At 33.8% G+C, this 21,223-nt stretch overlaps 1 protein-coding gene across 7 annotated transcripts in view; it reads right to left on the bottom strand.

The window, feature by feature from the left end:
* Positions 1–21,223, bottom strand: part of LOC106051036 (voltage-dependent calcium channel type A subunit alpha-1-like) — a 70,671-nt gene that overhangs the window by 27,729 nt on the left and 21,719 nt on the right. For 4 of the 7 annotated variants that reach the window (XM_056042092.1, XM_056042096.1, XM_056042093.1 and 1 more), the window contains exons 1-10: positions 7,903–8,954; positions 7,633–7,772; positions 6,787–6,878; positions 5,152–5,319; positions 4,035–4,243; positions 3,156–3,259; positions 2,742–2,857; positions 2,452–2,511; positions 1,573–1,668; positions 233–445 (exon numbers count right to left, since the gene is read on the bottom strand). In XM_056042092.1, coding sequence (XP_055898067.1) covers positions 233–445; positions 1,573–1,668; positions 2,452–2,511; positions 2,742–2,857; positions 3,156–3,259; positions 4,035–4,243; positions 5,152–5,319; positions 6,787–6,878; positions 7,633–7,772; positions 7,903–7,977 — 1,273 coding nt within the window. In that variant the 5' untranslated portion in view covers positions 7,978–8,954. Of the gene's footprint in view, positions 1–232; positions 446–1,572; positions 1,669–2,451; positions 2,512–2,741; positions 2,858–3,155; positions 3,260–4,034; positions 4,244–5,151; positions 5,320–6,001; positions 6,257–6,786; positions 6,879–7,632; positions 7,773–7,902; positions 8,955–21,223 lie in introns of those variants that run through there. The other 3 variants (XM_056042098.1, XM_056042099.1, XM_056042097.1) reach the window with 2 other exon arrangements.

Here is a 21,223-nt window from a genome sequence, read left to right on the forward strand (position 1 = left end):
TGTCTAAATAAAAAGAAATTTATTATGTTACAACTTTTAATCCCTGCTAAGTATTTGAAAACCTTTAGTTTCTTGCTCAAGCTATAATAAAGTCTTTCCTATTAAAATATTTTTTTAATGAATGAAAATATTTGTGCAGCTCTGGGTGTAAATGTTTGATACAAATGAAGACTACAAATAATGTGCATAAATGAATATTTAATCAAGTACTACATTAATATGTTAAACTTACACAAAAACTGAGAGTACCAATATGGCTGATTGTAATGCTCTGAAGCTACAGTGATGGTATTGAGAAACACAAGGACTATGACTGTCCAATAAAATCCTTGACTTTTGATCATGTGACGTAATAAAAATCTCAATTTTTTCTCAGCCTGCCAAAAAGCTGTACGTTTACTACTGGATTTTCTCTTTTTAGCATTCTTTCCATTATAAGTGACATCTAGAGAAGAAAATAAAGGTAGACTAGTACTTATAGTCAAATGACTGGCCTAGAAAGAACAAAATTATAGAAAGAATCAGTCCACTAATTGCAAACCTGACAATATCCAACAGCCTGGTAAAAACTATCCTACATGGTACAATACCAGACAAAAAAAAAAGGACTGGACCCAATTATAAATTGCAGATTCTACATGTATACATTGAAATACACTTGGCGGAATGACAGAATCACCAGTCAGTCTACTGTGTTCCCTTGCTGGACTATGGGTAAGGAAGGATAAGAAAAGGATACAAGGATGTTTCACCAGTCAGTCTACTGTGTTCCCTTGCTGCCAAAATACTATGGGTAAGGAAGGATAAGAAAAGGATACAAGGATGTTTCACCAGTCAGTCTACTGTGTTCCCTTGCTGCCAAAATACTATGGGTAAGGAAGGATAAGAAAAGGATACAAGGATGTTTCGAAGTACATTGTCTTTGTATTACCCTTGTCAATTGCAAACATGGTAGGATGGGCGTGGACCCAACTGAGGGAATGGCCCAGAACAGGGAAGTAGTGTTGTGGCCCTATGCTCCACTGGGAGTCAAATGGACTAAGTCATCTAGTCTATGATGAGAATAACATTGTAAAAATTGAGACTACTATTGTAATGTATGATTTACATGACTAGTTGTTTCACCAAAACAAAAAAAAGTTTTGTTTATTCTACATGTTTAGGATGTTCCATCAAATTTAAAGATAATTACATCCCAAATGTTAGCAGGGGATAGCTATTTAACCTAGGACTATGTCTCATTGAACAGGCCAGACAGCCATCAAGACTTTCATCCTCTCTTGTCACACAGCCTGCAGTCATGCAAAGAGCTTTAAACAATATGTTCAATTAGTATGATTGAGCAGCTTATTAAAAGGTTATTTTCTAAATCAGTGAGACTTCAATAAAGATAAACAATTTCTCTAATATCAGTTGGGATTACTTAACCCTGAAGCTGGATCTATTTCATCTCAAAGAGTAACTGGTTCAACAGTTAGAGTATGTCACCAATTTTGATTCTAATTCATGGATTCTTTGATAGTCCTTGTATACATATTTCTATTACTATTGATGGGAAAAACAATAAAGTACCTGGTGAAATGACAACAGAGAAATCACTGTCAACTTGTTCCCCATTGCCTTCAGCTCGCAGTTTTTGTAACTTTCTGGCTAAAGCAGATTTTCTAGCTGTAGATAATTTATGTGTACCATGTTCAGATCAATACTTAAATGGCTAGATTTAATTCATAATTAGTTCATAAAAAAGGCAGAGCAATTGTGTATCATTCAAACAGCCTATTAACCAGATGCATCAAATATTGCATTTGGACTCGCATATAATGGATAATAGACATAATAGATTACAAATATATCAAACGTAACTTTTCTTTGCTTCTCACTAAATTGGATTTCCATAGTAAACACCCAGAGAGGCTACATGGTTTTATCTAATAATTGGGTGTAAAACATTTATATGGATGGGGAATAATAAAAGTTGGACAAGTTTATACTAAAGCGCACTAGCCAGCTTGAATCCAAATCTTCACTTACCGACATAGCTTCATTACCCCAAAATAACACTACGAGAGAAATTCAAATGTGAAAACTAGAATAACTAACTGGATAAATGTTATGTTTATTGATGTAATAAATGACCTCAATGAGGGTTTCCAGTTCTTGCTCATATTTTAAAAGGGATATTCAATAACATGATTTTGTATGCATTGAAAAAAAAAAAAAAAAGTAAAGTTTCCCTTTGAAATGTCCCATATTGATATTTAATATAAAATGTCACATATCAATAATCAATACAAAAGTAAGCTTAGTATACTGTGTGACCTTATTCCAGAAATTTCAAGCATTCATCCCTAAATTAAAAATCTGTTTTCAATGAAAATTGAATCTCAGACCCCTCAGTTCAGCAGCCAAGGGCTTCAACACTAACGCCACATCTCTTTTCTATGAACTGACCTTTGAAAATTTTTATTTTTTCTTCTTGAGGAACTTTGTCTTCATTGAGTATTATCTCCTCTGGAAACAAAGAAAAATGATTGCTTAGACATTTCTTATATATTTTAGATGTCCTTCACAGAATTGCATCTTTATATATTTACAAATGTAAACAATCCCAATTGTGTCTTTCTGTTGATCCTTAATGTTGCATTAGGTCACAGCCCAACTTTTGTATTCTATGATAAATGTATTAAAGTTAAATTCTTCTCTTTTGTTGTACCGCTCAATAAATCCAGGTCATTTCTTACCAGCAGCACAAATCCAGTCAAAGTATCCATCCAACTCTCTTTCAATTTCTTGCTGCCTGCGAAGCTTGAAAAATGCTCTACGATTCTCTACCCTTTCTCTGACTCGGGCAAACTCTCTAGAAGTAGAAACAGTTACATGCTCTTTCAGTTTTATTATTTAAGATAAATCTTTCATTTTCAAATTATCAGCACAGCACAGATCTTATCTTATTACAGATGTTACTTCAAAAAAAAGAAGATAATAACATCCTACGCATTTCATGTGTCAATCTAGTCCTGCATGTTAATCAATGACTTCAACTCTGCTAAGTCGTTAGTTTTCCTGGCTGATTCAGCCAACCCATTCCATTCTCTAATGGCACTAGGGAAGATGTAATTCTAATAAATTATATAAAAGAATAAAAGGGAACTCACCCACTTAGCACACCAAGCACAAGATTTAGCATAAAAAAAGAACCTATAATGACTAGAGGTACAAAATACAGGAAATTATAGCTGCCTCCTAATGCATCATTGGCCTAGAAAGAAAAAAAAAATAAAGCCACATTTAATAACAAGAAAATGTTTTTTTAAAAAGTACTATATGATGATTTAAAAAAGTAAAGGTCTCCTTTATTTAACAATAATCCATTTTTGTATTATCAATAGCCAGACGTAATCCAGGGTTATGTGGCCAGGATTGCTGACAGCTTTTTCTAATTAATCCAATTCCCACAACACACACATTCTTTCAATCCCTGGTAATTTTAATTACCACACAATTGTCTCTATGTTTAATTTATAATGTCAAGATTGTTCTCAAAGAACTGTTTAGACCAGAGTTAAAACTTTGAATTATTGCGATAGGAAGCCAATGAAAATTACTGGAGAAAGAAGGTTTTTCTTTTAACCTTCTATTGCACAATTTTTTTTTACCAATGTATCAGTACTATCATTAATTTTTAAGGTCTCGACCAATCAGAATGTTACATAGAGGAAGACAAAGAGGAAGAAAGCAGACCTATTGGAAAGCCCTAAGACAGATGTCTTCTCCTGCATGAACTAGGGCAAAGTTTGACACTCCACTATCAGCCTGTTTAGTCACACAAGATTCTGCCCAGATTCAAGAAAAAACCAACAACAGTTATTCCTCCGGTGCATCCAGAAGGAGCCATACATAAGACATGCATTTAGATCATCACACGTTTCTTTATAAAATGTTTGTTACATTAAGATGACTAAAAAAAAACTTACAAATTACCATTATTAAAGGGTAAATAATGGCAGCATAATTACAGCTACAACCAAACTCACATAATACATGACATCTGTCCATCCTTCCTTTGTAATACATTGAAACACTGTAAGCATTGCAAAGCCAATATTATCAAAGTTTGTGATGCCATTGTTGGGGCCCTCCCAGCCAGCTGAGCAGTTGGAGATATTTGCCTGGCACTGAAACCCTGATGAGCTATCTGGTGAACAGGGACGTATTTCTGACTCGTCACCAAGATCTATATTTTCTGGTATAAATAAATAAATAGATAAAAATTATATATATATATATATATATATATATATATATATATATATATATATACACACATATATATTGGCCTATATGTGTGTGTATATATATATTAGCATAATATATATATAATATATTTATATATATGAGCTATACATTATGTTAGAAATGTGTTGAAATTGAAATTTATAACTCATCAAAAATGATAAAATGATTTGCAAATCAGACAATGAGGAAATTAGGCACTTATTCTATCCCGCTCTTATGGGATAATTGAGTTCTTCTATTGTAGCATGTCCTGAAGACTGATAAATTGAATTTTATATTCTTGTTATGCTTTCTCAGAAAGCAAGATGTATTGTAAAAATAAACTCTATTTAAAGTTCTACATTCTCTTCATCATGTTGGGTGGTTCAGATAACTAGTCGTATATACCTGAAATGAATTGGGCTGTAATTTCCAGATCAGCAACTCTCCATTAAATTTTTCTTCTATAGGTTTTTCATTTCACAATGACATGTTATGCTAGTCACAATTTTCAGCTTCCAAAAACAAGTGTTGTCTCATTCTGTTGTGCCCAGTATTATATTAAGTATTATAATATGAATAATTTCTATGCCTCTTGAACGGAAGTTGTGTAATGTCTAAGGGTTAAAATAAATGCAGCTAACAATTTTAATTTGAAAATATGTACATGCTCCTTTAATACAAGAAGGCACTTTTGTTTATATGTGACTAAAAATTTTCTAGGCATATCTTAACTTTACTTTTATTCTGTATGTATTAGTCACTGTGGAATAGATATACGACTGCTATTTCTAATTTTATAGCAGGCTTTGTAGAACATACTAGTAAGCGCTAGTAATGATTTGGAAGCATGTGCTGACAGAGGAATATACTTACCCTCTGTAAAGGAAAGGACTCCTAATTTAAAGCAAGCATTGTGAAATATTCCATTGTAAAACTCCAAACCAATTATAGCGAAGATGAGAATAGTGAAGAGTACAAGCAAACAAACTTGCAACAGAGGAGCCATAGCTCGGATGATGGACTTCATGACAACCTGTAGACCTGTAAATGAAAACGTTTATAAATGTGATAAGAAATTTAGATATATATATGACAATCGAATATGCACTAGATGCTATTTTAAGATTTAAGAAATAATAATTTAATCATTATTATATTTTATATTTTAAAAATATATGTTCTCTAGAATAAAGAAAAAACAATAATTTATATAAAGCTGTGTTGTTCATAGTTCATAATATAGTCAGTTTCCCTGAATGTATTTATTGTATTTAAAGAAATTCTACAAGAAAGATAGTAAATTAAAAGTTTTTCTTTATTATGGAAATGTATGTTGTGTTATACAATATAAACCTATCAATATTATATATTATAATTATATATAGATTCAAAGGCCTGCCTAAATAAAGCAAATTAATAATATAAAAATATTTTTTTTTACAAAAACAGTTTCTAGCTTAAATTTGAAAATATAGTTCTATGCATAATAAATTAGCTCATTTTAAATAAAACTCATAAGAATAAAAAAAGGAATAAAAAATTATTTTTTTTTAATGCATAAATGTAATTTATATCTTTAAACTATTTACTTTAATATTGAAATTAAAAACAAAGGGCAGGAAAATGGTAATGAACAAGACAAAAACAAAACAAAAAAGATAAAATAAATGATGAGAACTAGAAAAACATGCAAACAATTGAAAACAAAATATTAATAACATACATTGCATACAGTATTGGTAGAAACTTAGAGCAGTTTATCATTAGATGCTCCATGTGTTAGATAGGCCTACCAGAATTTCCCTGAGGTGATACAAGTTTATGTGTAGTGAAGGTAATTCAATGTGCTTTACAATAAATGAAACAAATACCATAACCAGTAAAACTAATGACCAAATCTTAAGGCTGCAAATGATATTGTGAAATAAAAAAATGAACACTTGAAAACAAAAAAGTATTTTATTTTATTTTAAACAGAACTTAAAGAGTAATCGTTGATACAAATGTCAATGAATAAAAATAAAAATTTAGATGATATACTAATCTTTGAAAATGCATGTTCTTAATAAAGATAACCTCTTAGTGTATTTGTATTGCTCTGTCTGTTCAAATATAACACTAAGTATTTCTATTTATAAAATTTAAAGATATTCAAATGATAACATCTTTTAGGCAATATATATTTTTAACAAGCATTTAGACTCCTTAAATTATACATTTTAAATAATATGATAACATTGTAAAAAAATAAAAAAAATATTTATAGTATAAGAAATTGTGTAAATAAACAATAAATAAATGCCCAATCCTCTGGAGCACAAATTATAAAAAAAACTTCTCATGTATATATATCCAATATATATATATATATATATATATATATATATATATATATACATGAGAAGTTATATATATATATATATATATATATATATATATATATTATATATATATATTGGAGAGTTATGGGGTCTAGATCTATTAGGATTCGGTATTGTGGACACTCACTTTCAATACCATAGACAAGTTTTAATGGCCTAAGCACTCGCAATGCTCGGATGATCGGTTCATCTAGAGAATCTAAAAAATAATCGATCCACCTGTAATTGAGGTTGTAAGATTAGTATCAATCTTTAGTAGATCTATAAAAGATTTAAAACAATGATAAGAATAATATAGACACATTCAGAACTCATTCTAAATTTATAATTAATTTAATAATTATATTTAACCCTTAAAGTGCTGAGCTGTTTTACAATGAGTTGAGTGCATACAAAATGGAGTTACAAATCTGATGTTTAGAATAAATTAGATCCAATCTAGCAAGAGGCTAATCTACCTTTTATATTTAAGGGAGAAACTTGAAACAAAATTAAAAAATAAAAAATATAATATAGAGATTCTCCTAGTCTAGATCTAGACTTTAATTACAATCTATTATCTAGATCTTGCCAAGACTAGGATCTAGATGTACTATGTTAGTATGTTGGCTATATAAATCTAGATCTTGATCATCTATGTTGATCTAAATCTAAGTCTAGATTACACACAGACTAGATTCTAGAAAGACATCGTGCTTAAGTTTCTTTAAATCACTAGCGAGGTGGGAAAACTAGACATTGTCACATTCACATACCTATACTTATTATTAATAAAAGTTTCGCATTTTTAAGCTCAGAATGGATGTTGTGAGAACTCTTTTATGTATAGATTGGTATTACCTTTTTACTTAGCTATTTTATCTATTTTTAAATGTACAATAATTCTTGTAGATCTACTCATCTAGTAGTTAATTTTAAAAAGTAATAGAATTTATAGATCTAACTTTTGTGATATTGGCTAAAGAAATCTTACCCAGTAACTACGACAACAAAATCCATGATATTCCAGATGTTTCGTAAATAAGATCCCTTATGTAAGCAAAATCCTAAGGCTATAATCTTGAGAAATGCTTCGACACAGAAAATTCCTAAAAAGTAGACTTCTGTCCCTTCCTAGAATAGTGGCATTAGGAATATGTAAACATTAAAAAATTGGAATCTGAATAACTGACCTAAATAACTGAATTAAACTTTATAAAAGTTAATAGATTTGAATAAATGAAGAGTCCTATTATTGACTCACCAGTCGTAAGCCAAGCCAAGTCTTGTCCTTGTTGGCCAGTTGCTCGTCGAGAGCCAAGACAATGCAGTTGGCCATGATAGTTATTAGCACCAAGTACTCGAAAGGTGTGAATTAGTGTTAAGTGGTTAAATTATAACATAATGGAAATAGTAATAAATGAGGACATAAATGTCTTAACAGTGTTGATATTAACGTAGGGCATTCATAGGATGGCTGACAGTTCTTGTGGAATGCGCTCCGGAGTACCACGGACTGTCATCTCCATTGCCTCTAGTTCAAACCCAGACCGCCGCCATCCCATGTTGACCGGCACGAGATTTGAGCTAAGATGTTATCACTTTTGAAGCTAAATCCAAAAACGCAAGGAAAGGGCGTGTCTTCCGCAGGACGAGTAGGAAAATGTGTTATAGCAATGTGTTTGTCTATCATTGATGCAGCGTCGGCGCACGTAAATGTTGACACAAAATATCTTAGGCATATTATGCATAACACACGAACTTCAGAGGCTTAGTGAGCATTACTGGCGCCTGATTCCCTCTTGCCTTCCCAGTACGCCTCTGCATAAACTTAATTAGCTTCGCTTAGCATTAGCCTCTATCATATCAAGGACATTAAGCACTCATGCCGGCTTCTTCTTTTCATCACTAGAAAAAAGGCTTTTTTTTTGTTGAGACCCTGTTTTTCTATTGGAAACACAAAAGATATAGTGATTATGGTGATTATAATTGACCATTGAAACAGATAAACCAAGAAAGAAATTTGCACTTTAATTCTTTTTTGCTTTTTCCTAGCTATAGATAAATATATTCAAGATATATTTTTTTATACCCTTTCCATAATACTTGTAAATACCCACAGCTCACCCTCTGTTAGTAAATAGGTTCATGTAATTTGGACAAAAGGCATCGGGCAATGTCCTCAGCTTCTGTTAACATGCACAGCTTGACGCGGCATTCAGTCTCAGACGGTAAAAGTACAAGAATCTGAAGGAATAATGACAGTAGCCGTATTTTAAGAACAGACAAACACGCACACTGAGAAACATAGGAGAAGGGAGATGGGGCTTGGGGGGGGGGGGGGGTTATTACACCGACACTGGACATTGTCATAGCTAATAGTACACTTTTCATCTACAACAAAGAGTTTGATGTTGACGACCTTTCAAAAAAACGCTTCTGTTCTCACACCTTGCGTGTTGCACGCATCCAAATAAATCTAATAAACCGTTTGTTTCCCCCCTCATCCAACAGTTCAATCTCACCACTTGACTAGTCACACTATCAACAGAGATGGAGTCAAACGAGCCTTCGATAAATAAAAAATATCAATATTGTATCAGTATACTGACTTAGGCAGTTAAAAAAAAAAACATTACAATATTTTTTTAAAGACAATATCTCCTTTATACAAGTAATAGATATTATTTTTTCTCTTAATAGCTAATGAATGTGAAGATTAAAAAAACCAATGGAACTTTTTTACCCCCGCCGTCATTAAGTTCTACTTGTTGTGTCATGTAGTATTATATGTATAAACACTGCGTCACTAATGAAAAGATAAGAAACAGGATCACAACGACTTTTATGCCCCACGATGACCACTGTCAAACAAAAAAACGCAATCTAAAAAATTATGGCCATATCACAAGGTTCTCAGGGCTTGCAAAGACCTTCCTTCAGGGAACAGTACCAGGAAAAAGAAGAAGAGAAATCGATAGGAAGACAACGTCAACGAAAGGAAGAGCTTGTCATTGAAGGAGATTCTATTTAAGACAAACAAAGAAGACAGAGGAATGGAAGTAGATGGTGGACAGATCAAGTGCGGCGCCCTAATGGTTGAACTGAGTAAGAGATACGTGAGGGGGAGATCAAGGAACTAAAAGCAGTGCACAGTGTATCCTGTGATAATATGTGTATATTGCGTCATTGTTTGTTGTGAATGTTTTTGTGAGAAAGTACTCTAAAAGGATGTGACGAAATAAAATGATAGTCTTCAATGTCTACTTCATAGACATATATTTATTTATGTCTATGGTCTACTTATATCAACACAAAGTCTCTGTTCATTAATGGTTATTATCGATGTCTACAGTATTTTATTTATTTCTCTGTGACAACAGAACATATCCACTTATGTTTTGTCAAGTACACTCATCTTTTTCACACAGCTTATATCAAGTCACTCTATTTGTCAGACTTCTACAAATTGTGAACACTTCCCATTCTCGGATCAAGTTGAAACGTTACACAATTTATTGCTTCTTCCTAACCAAAACAACATGAATCAATCTCAATCAGTTGATTAAATAGTGGTTTTGACTTAATTTTGTCTTATGCATCATGTGGTATAAGATGTTCACCGAATGGGACCGAATATCCTTGAGGGCCATTAGAGACTACATAACCTTTGACCTGTACTGTGTAAACCAAGTATGCGAAATGATGTGCACGTGTTCGTTTAACACCCGTATATTTTAACTCTTTTTCTCCGTGATTATTTGTCTAGTTCCGATAGTATTTATCGTTTTGCTTATTTGTATTTCACTATCCTGTTAGGGTTAAACTTCAATAATTGTTTTGTTTGTCATCAGAATATGTTATAGTTGGTATTGAAATATAGGAGAATGCATGCTCTTTATGACACAACACAAATTAAAGTTTATAAATCCAAAAATCAATATTTAGTTTAATGGGAGTCAAAACCAACGTTGTCATCGTCAATTAGGAGAGAAAAAGTTAAGTGTGAAATATAATCTATCTATGTATTAGAATATGAATGTCTTAATTCAGTAACAAGCAAAATAAAAAAAAGTATGTATATGTTAAATTATAATACATATATATAACAAATCTTATATAACGTGTAATTGTACCAATTAGTCTGGATCAATCATTTAATTAAATTTGACTAACATTAGTAGGCCTACATCTGTAGCCTACGATTGGTAAAAACACAGATTTATAATTGTTAGATGAGATTTACTACACATTTAATTACACGACTGATCCAAACGAATTTATACACTTACTACATTGTATCTATTCATTTTTATTTATTTATTTAAATAACTTTTCTTTTGTATTTTGCTTGTTCCGTCTGTGTGGGCGATGAGGTCTCTTGTATAAATGTAATGATGAGAACTTTTCCCAAGGCCCTAAGTCTGCTAAATATATTTGATAGCTTATAATTGTTGGATGTGGTGGATACGGCCCATTTTCAACACTCTCTTCTGTCAGCAAAAAAAAATCTTCACTTTCTATCCTTATATTCACACTTGACCTCTTTCCGAGTAGGTTATCTGCTCTTGTCAGAAATCAATACTGAAAAAAATAAATAAAGTGGTTGAAAAAAAAAAAAAAAAAAAAGAATTGGGCTGCTCACATCGATCCTGTGTTGGAATCGATTTTTGTTCTTGTCTAATTCATAGCGACTCCAGCTCTCGCGCCATGTGCACACACAGACACATTCACGTGCACTGGCATAGCCATGCTCTCGCGTGCATACACACCGAGGTCAGAGCAACATGTTTGAGTGAAGCTATTTTTAGTGTCACACATTCATATACTTGTACACTGGGCCGACCTTAGGCCACTGCAACCTAAGCGGCCGCAGTGGGCCCCGCACTTTCATAGGCCCCGCGCTAATTCTAGGTGTAAATTCATGAATTAAACCTTTATAACTTATATATAATAACAGGGTTTCTGCGGCCTCTAATTTTCCAAGGCATCCTGGAAATCTCCCGAAATTGCATAATATATGAAAAAGTCCTGGAAATATCCTGAAATTATTAAAAGCTCCTGAAAACTCATTAAAAATCTCCTGTAAAATAGACAAAATTGTCATTTTGGGGTGCCAATAGTAGGCGAGATAAAAAAAAAACCGGCTTTGTCAACTTTCATTTAATAAAAATTAATTGAAAAGTCGAATGAATTTTCTTATACAAAATCTTAATTTTGACATTACACTTATCTCTATACAGACTGGGCCCCGCGCAATCCGTTTCATACAGGGCCCTGCTTGTAAATAGATGTCAGAAAAAATTACGTCCTGGATGGGCTAGTGTTCATTGTTACTATTCTGATATTAATAAATAATGGCATTGACCAATTTTATAGCGTAGTTCAGCTTTCTATAAGGCGCATAACTATTACTTCATTTGGTATGATTAGAATTGTAATATGATTGAAAGTTGTATATGAATACATTATAATAATGGTTAATATTAATGAAACATAAGTAAGATAGCCCTATATGTTTCGAAATAATCATAGAAGATATGAAATATAGTTACACCATATAGTACACCTAAAAGAATTAATACCTAAGCATTAGGTTTCACAGTCCCCATAGCGGTTGTTTATTGTTTATTTTTAATGTCGTAATATTTAATTTTTAATGTCGTAATATTTAGAGTGTTAATGTTTGAAAAATGCATACTGTTAAGGCTGATCAGATTGTGAACAGGACTTTGTGAAGCCCTATGTAGTTATAAACGCACACATAATGTGATCCCCCACCTCATGTGGGTTGCCGCCCTTGTGGACGTGTTATATCTGCAAGCAAGAAATAGTTGCCACCTTTTTGATGCTCATTATAACAACCTGAAAAGACTATTTGTGGCTTAGACTGATATAAACCCTAGATATAGTAGGCCTAACGCAACTCGGGTATGCTATTCTGCCTCAACGTGGCGCCCGGGTGGAAAGGATTACTTGAGGAAGTAATTAGGCTAAATGAATAGCAAAACAAAACTCATGTTGGAGTGTCCAAGGGAATGCGAGAGCTTTCCCATTGCACGGTGCGTAGCTGAAAGAGATCTTCCACGTCCCTGTCGATAATGCATGCGCCGTTCCTCAAGGAACCGTTACACTAATGGCGAATCCCGCACGGTTAGGAAAATGGCGGAGGTTCCCGGTGTACTCGGCCTTCGGCCATGCATTCTAGTCCATGCGCCCGGAGTGCCAGATATATTGGAAATAGCAATGCTTTACATAGGCATTGACTTGGACCTCTTCCAAACAGAACGGTTTGTTCAAGCAGGCTTACACGCCTAGAGCTCGAAGAGCCTTCGACTCAGCTCTTTTGACTATCACACGGCCTAACGTAAAAACATTTAGCAGTAAAACACGGGAAATATTGGAATAGAAATGGAAACCGAGGTGGGCAAACTGAATCCCGCTAAAGTGTATTATGGTATTAGTGTAGATCAAGACCCAGACCTGGGACAGATTTGGATCTAAACCGAGACACAGTAAACTAAGAAATAACGCCATTTGTTTTCGATGTTTATATTAATTCACTCCGTCGTAGTCGATGACAGTACACAAATCAATCAGTACACAAATCAATCAGTACACAAATCAATCATACAAATCAATCATACAACTTAATCATAAAATTAATAGTGGTAATTGATAAATATTGTTTTATTTATAAAAGGGAGATAAGATAAGATAAGAGACTTGGCCTCAGAACCGGGGGTCCGTGGTTCGAAACCTGGTGAAGAATGATAATTTAAATTTCGGGATCTTCGGGAGCCACTGAGTCCACTGGGGAAATGTGAAAACGGTTGGTCATTGTGCTGGCCACATGGCGTCCTCGTTAATTGTAGGCCACAGAAACTACCCTATAGACCACACGGTCTGAAAGGGGAACTTTACTTTTTCTTAGTACTGAATACAATTTTAAATTTCCACCTTTTGTACATTCAGTTAACAAATGTTCTTCTGTTGTGAATATAATTTTAAATGTTCATTTATTGTTTATATGTAATTTTAAAATGTTCATTTGTAGGGAATGTTGTTCTAGAATATACATTAGCGGTAAATAAAAATAAAATGTTCAATAGACGAGAGAAACCATTTAAGTACATGTTTAGGAGATAACCAATGTGTTAATTAACTAGGAGTCTATGAATTTGTTGATATGTTCAGGAATGTTTGTTTGTAAAATGTTTTACATGTTTCGGATGTTCCTTCAGAGTTGAAGATAGTATACTTCCTAGTCCAAACCTCCCGCAGGACGACGGGGGATGGGAGCGGGCAGGGTTTGAACCCTCGACCGTCGATAAATCTGAACGACAGTCCAGCGCACAAACCGCACGACCAGGCAGCCATCCATGTGTGTTTGTTATGTAAGTAAAAAAAACTAAAGATCCTTTCAAACCTTGCGATCTATAGTGCAGATGAGGTTAAATTAAGTTCATCTGTTTCGTTGGCCAACGGTTAATGAGCAGGCTGTCAGGTGGCCAGCACAAACGACCAACCACCTTTACTTTCCCCAACTAAAGTCAGGTACCCAACAGAAGTGTGTGGACTCAGGGGCACCCTAATCACAGTCTTCACCGAGATTCGAATCCAGGACCCCAGGTTCGGAAGCCAAGCGCTTTACCACCCAGCCACCGCGCCCCCATGTTTGTGAACTTCTACGAGTCTATGAATTTATGGACTTATTTGTGACGTAGTCAATATGTGTATTACCTATGAGTCTGTGGATCTTGATAATTCTGAGTCTGATTATACATGCGTGTGTTGGTTGTTGTGTTTAGATGAGTATGCTGGTTACTATATATAGATGCGTGCGTTGTTTACTGTGTAAATATGCGTGTGTTGAATGCTGTGTACATATGCGTGTGTTGAATGCTGTGTACATATGCGTGTGTTGAATGCTGTGTACATATGCGTGTGTGAGTTGGTGAGTATTGGAGGTGTGTATGAGTCTCGGGACATGTGTGTGGATGAGCGAGTGTAGTTATGCATGTTTATACGTTTGTGACGTAACTAAAGGCCTGTTGTTATGCTAAACACGTGAAATTATTCATGAAGAAACAAGGGCACACCACCGTGCAGTCTCCGGGGATGAAAGAGACTAACTAATCACACACTTGTATCATTGATGAGCAATTAGTTTGACAGTTATAGATTATAAACAATGAAATCAATCGATATTACTTCAAGAACAATCTTTTGCATGTTTGTGTGAATATTTTTATAAGAATTTTTTTTATATTATATGAACAAGGAGATTTTTTTTGGCATGCATAAGCTTCGGGTTGAAAATCGATATCCCACAGTGGCATTTTCAACACTGTCTGGAATTAACCCTTGCACTAACATTGGAAACACTGCCTGCACTTTGTTAAAATGTTCAAAAGGGCCTAGTGATATTCAAACACTGTCTAGAATTAAACAGGGCCTAGTGACATTCAAACACTGTCTAGAGTTAAACAGGGCCTAGTGACATTCAAACACTGTCTAGAGTTAAACAGGGCCTAGTGACATTCAAACACTGTCTAGAGTTAAACAGGATCTAGTGACATTCAAACACTGTCTGGAATTAAACAGGATCTAGTGACATTCCAAGCACTACCTGAAATTAAATAGTGCCTACTTACATTAGAAACACTGCCAGGAATAATACAGTGCTTAGGTACATTAGAAACACTGCAACGCATTGAACAGTACCTACTGACATTACAAACACTGCCAGGAAATGAACAGTGCCTACCCTGCCTACTTGCATGGCATACGTTAGTCTGGCATCATACATTGCTAAAATGTTCACGTCTGCATGATGGCTATAACGTTTTTATTTCCAATATTTGCAACGCTTTTTTTTTGTCATATAATTTTGTCAAATTACAATATAAACACATCCTTCAATTATCTAAACATCATTGGCAGAATATTCATTAGTAAGACTACAGAATTTATACAACTTTTGTTGTTATATTTAGCTTCCGATTCTGAAAACATTTAGGATCTGCACTTTGATTACTTTGACAGATACAGAGTGTCGTGTGTTCGTGTTTTCTTGCTTGTTTAATAATGTAGAAAGCAGTTTTCCATTCTGTGTGTTATGTTGTTTAGAATATTGGGTGTGTTTTACGCCACGCTTATTTTCCTGTATTGTTCTTTTAGCGGAGAGTGACACCTGGCAGCCAAACGGAATAAGGGACGCTATCCTTTGTGATAAAGGGATTGCATCTTGTAAATACTGTAAAGTGTTCAATTAGTAATGTTTACAACGATTAGCGATAGTGCCATGTAGACATTAACATTAATTTCCCCGGACAAATATCAAGTACGCCATAGGTCTGGGTAGACTCAGCGAACTGAATATATCTAAATTACAGTCAAAACCATGATCTATAGACCTACATATTATCTTTCCACTAAACCACAATAGTAAGTCTTGTCTTAGAGTCCGAAGATTAATAAAGAATGCAGTATTTCCCGTGGCTACACAGCCCTAGCTGCGACCTACATATTTTACCACTTCTAACTCAGGCATAACCATAGACAACACATAAAACAAAGTAACCACTGAACTACAAGAGACAACATATAAATAAAAACAAATAAAACAAACAACCACTGAACTACAAGAGGTAACATATAAATAAAAACAAATAAAACAAAAAACCACTGAACCACGAGAGACAACATATAAATAAAAACAAATAAAACAAACAACCACTGAACCACGAGAGGTAACATATAAATAAAAACAAATAAAACAAACAACCACTGAACCACGAGAGGTAACATATAAATAAAAACAAATAAAACAAACAACCACTGAACCACGAGAGACAACATATAAATAAAAACAAATAAAACAAACAACCACTGAACCACGAGAGGCAACATATAAATAAAAGCAAATAAAACAAACAACCACTGAACCACGAGAGGCAACATATAAATAAAAACAAATAAAACAAACAACCACTGAACCACGAGAGGCAACATATAAATAAAAACAAATAAAACAAACAACCACTGAACCACGAGAGGCAACATATAAATAAAAACAAATAAAACAAACAACCACTGAACCACGAGAGGCAACATATAAATAAAAACAAATAAAACAAACAACCACTGAACCACGAGAGGCAACATATAAATAAAAACAAATAAAACAAACAACCACTGAACCACGAGAGGCAACATATAAATAAAAACAAATAAAACAAACAACCACTGAACCACGAGAGGCAACATATAAATAAAAACAAATAAAACAAACAACCACTGAACCACGAGAGGCAACATATAAATAAAAACAAATAAAACAAACAACCACTGAACCACGAGAGGCAACATATAAATAAAAACAAATAAAACAAACAACCACTGAACCACGAGAGGCAACATATAAATAAAAACAAATAAAACAAACAACCACTGAACCACGAGAGGCAACATATAAATAAAAACAAATAAAACAAACAACCACTGAACCACGAGAGGCAACATATAAATAAAAACAAATAAGACAAACAACCACTGAACCACGAGAGGCAACATATAAATAAAAACAAATAAAACAAACAACCACTGAACCACGAGAGGCAACATATAAATAAAAACAAATAAAACAAACAACCACTGAACCACGAGAGGCAACATATAAATAAAAACAAATAAAACAAACAACCACTGAACCACGAGAGGTAACATATACAACAAAATAAATCCTTCTTAGTGACCTCCTAAATTAAAGAAATGCAAAAGCTCGCAAAAAAAAAAAATGAGAACTGAACTTGAAACCATTAGGTTACAATGAAACGCCCTATTACTCAGCCACAATATGTAAAGAAATACTTTTTTAAAATGTAACTTCTGCCGTGATAGGGAGCACTCAGGCGTTAAAACGTGAGTAGAAGTCAAAGCCTACAAATCCCTTTGAGATTAAGCAACTAAGACGACATCTTCGAGGCTTCATCACCTTTCAGAGGGCGGCACTACTGCAGACCTGAGACACAGCATCATCAGTGGATACTGCTAAGGGAACTACAATGAATTGTGTTTCTCTTTAATGAATTTTGTTCATAGCACTGACCAGAGAATAGCTCTTGATTCAAGTTTAAAGTAATAATAATAATTATAATAATAATAATATATAATTATTATTATAACAACGATAATAATTATATTAATAAATGTGGTTATACCAACCGAGGGGATAGTGATAAATGACTTCGAAGACACATTCAAAGCCCTGATCATTTCTAAGTGAAGTGGTTCTCAAACGGTGGTCCTGGGGTCCGAGAGACGATGAAAATTGTATAAAATAAAAATAATTATTCACTTAAAGCCAGTTTGTCCGATCGGATAATAATAATAATAATCAACTCGCCCTTCCTTACTGTTTAATACTGTCTATTGCATACTATTTCTTTAACGACGTAAAGATCTAAACCAAAGATTTGCAGACATTATTTACTTAGATATCTCCGACTGAACCCTTTGGCGCTTGGACGAAATCTAGATCTAAATCACAAAGCTTATTGAAATATGCACAAACGAGAAACTTAACCCAATTGTCAAGTTTTTTTTTTTTATTACTTGGCCCTTGAATTTAACAAAGATACCACAAATTCTGGTTACAAAAGAAGATTCCAATGTGATATCCTGCATTACTGGTCATTATTTAGAAATTGTTGACTGCTTTCCCGTCTTCGTATTTGATACAACGTGGATTCATTGTCGTAATGAGTCTCATCACTAATAAAAGAAAAAACAACTAGAAATTAGTGCTCGTTGAGATTGGCGGTAGCTACTTACAAACATTTCACACTCGTGAAGTCTCATCACGTTTATCCAAGTCATTATTTGTTGTTGTTGTTTTTTTAATTTTATTTTATTTCTAACGCGAGTTATAATCTCAATAAACACTCCTTCAAAAACACGTTGTTGTTTTATATTTGTAACTTATAGACTAGGCATATATGTAGCTTTTTCAATTAGGGGTCCGTGGGCACATTTTGATTATACAATGGGGTCAATAAAGTTGGAGAACCACTGCCTAAGAGGACCCTCGTTATCTTTCAGAGGGCGGTACTGTTGCAGACCTGTCTCTTCACCAGAAAATTCCTCAGTGGACACTTTTAATAGGACTACAATAATTTTATTTTCCCTTTAACTAAGCTCGACCCTGGCAGTGCCAGAAAATGAAAATTTAATTCTTTCTACGATAATAATAACAAGCATAATATAAAAAATACTCCATGAAAAACAACAACAAACTTATCTATTGGGAAGAAGTGTATATTTACATCCGTATATCTCAATACTGTAAAATTTATTTGCTTTTTTTTTCTTTATCAAACCAGATTAATTAATTACCAGTAATTAATCAATCAATTGGTTAATTTTTTTTTATTGATTCATGTTTCGTTAGGGACAATGAATAATTGTTCCAAGTTTCAACTTGATCAGAAAATGGGAAATGGGAGAAATAACGCGTAAAAACATTAGTACCAGACCAACAGAAAGAGTAAGTTGATATAAGCTTTGGACTAATGTCGACGAGCCCTCGCCTTCATGTCTACCGTACTATCATGTGACTGAAAACAGGAAGGTCGTATAGTACAAATCAATCGATAATTACATTAGTTCTTTATCTACGCCGTAGTTCACCCTGTTGTATTTATTTCGTATTGAAATAACAGAACATTTTGGTTATACACTTCACGTCCATACGTAGGAGAATCACGTCTACAAACAAATAAGCCAAAATTACATGGGTACACATGAACTGCCATTTGATCTTTATTCTGGTGCGAAATTCTACTTTGAAAACAAGAAACACATTTAAAAAAATACTTTAAAAAACAAAACAAAGCTTCTATTAAGTACACTTGTATCACGTGGTTTGGATCAGTTTTGTAATTATGGCACTGAGAGACTTCGACATAATAAATCTGAGGGATTAGAAATACTTTTACCAATTGTTTTGTTTTGTTTTCTCAATGCGCTATGATTTATCACTTGTCTGGACCAGTTGGGGAAGGGGAGGGAAGAAGGGGGTATCTAGCTGAATGTTTACATGATCGTTTTTAAATGCATAAACAAAATTCACTTAGGGTTCAAGTCTCAAGAGTTCATTAAACGGAATAATTCAACATATCTCAAGTACGATTTCTTTCTCTTGTTCAAGATAGCAAACAAAACAACTAATCACCGATATATAATTAACTAACTGGTTATTTTTTTTTTAATTGACTCTTATGTTGTCAGGTAAAAGAAACAATAGCGCAAAATTTCAACTTGATCCTAGATCGGGTGTTGGAGAATTCAGGTGTACAAACGTTTTACCTATCAGACACAATGAGTGACTTTGTAAAAAGTCCTTTTCTGTAAAAATTATTATGGTTAAACACTTAATGTATGTCAGTATGTGTGTGAGCGTACGTGATTCCCCTACTATCTGCCCTACTCCATCTACCCCCATTTCTTAAACAAACCCTCCTAACAACCCCCGCAATGTTCTGTAAGTACTATCTATTGGGGATAATTATGCCAAGCTTATTCCCAGTTATCTGCTCTTTGTTTGCACTTTGACTTTTGAAGATCACGTTGACACTCTTCCAGCAATCAAATGCAGTAAGAAAGAAAAAGAAGACAACGTGATATGAAGAAATGCGGTGCCAATATAATGGAACCTAGATAAAAGGAAGATAGGGAGAGATTTTGAAATAGACCAACTAAACCGTGTCAGGGAAGCCATATTTAAAAGAGCTCTGTTGCCAACTATAGAATAAGAATTACTTTGTGCTTCAAGCGAAAGAGCCTAGACATTTGATTCTACAGTGAGGATTAATGCACACAAATGATTATAATATTTTAAAAATACTTTACTCATTAATATTTTACTTTTTTATGTTCACCATTTACACACAAAAAAAGGTTGCTATTTATAGATTCCCCTTCAGGTATGAAAATCTCTAATAGTGCTAAATGGAAATTAATTAAAATAGCTTTTAAAAAGTCGAAAGTATCCATACTTCCTTATTCTGTACACCGGATACACCAGAAACGTTTGCTTGTTTTTGGCTCAATTTTATGAACCTCTCCAATACGTTTATGTGGTACCGGTACTGTAAACACATTTTAAGATTATTTGCTGTTGCCCTTCTGAAAATGATTTTTTTCTCAGAATTTTAAAAAAGAATCTGTCCTCCATTAGGCCTGCATTAGCAACTTTACTACAGGAGAACATGTCATTGATTTCCAGGGAACAGAAGATGCTATGATAGCTCTGACAGCTACAAGCAAAAGCGAAGAAATTTTTTTTTTTTTATACTACATACGTTTTGAGTGGAATGACAGTAGGATGTCGCCACAGACAATCGATCTGGAATGTCTTCTATTTTCTTGACAAGCAGAAAGTTGGAAGAATCTGTCAAGTCTGCTAGGATTATTAAACATTAAACATGATCTTTTTTTTAAAATGTCTATTTATAGATCAAGTGACGTGGCATATAAAGCAAGGAAATACCTCTAGGTCCAGACAATTATCACCCCAGGCA

The sequence above is a fragment of the Biomphalaria glabrata genome, chromosome 9 (genome assembly GCF_947242115.1).
Source record: "Biomphalaria glabrata chromosome 9, xgBioGlab47.1, whole genome shotgun sequence".
NCBI lineage: Eukaryota > Metazoa > Mollusca > Gastropoda > Planorbidae > Biomphalaria > Biomphalaria glabrata.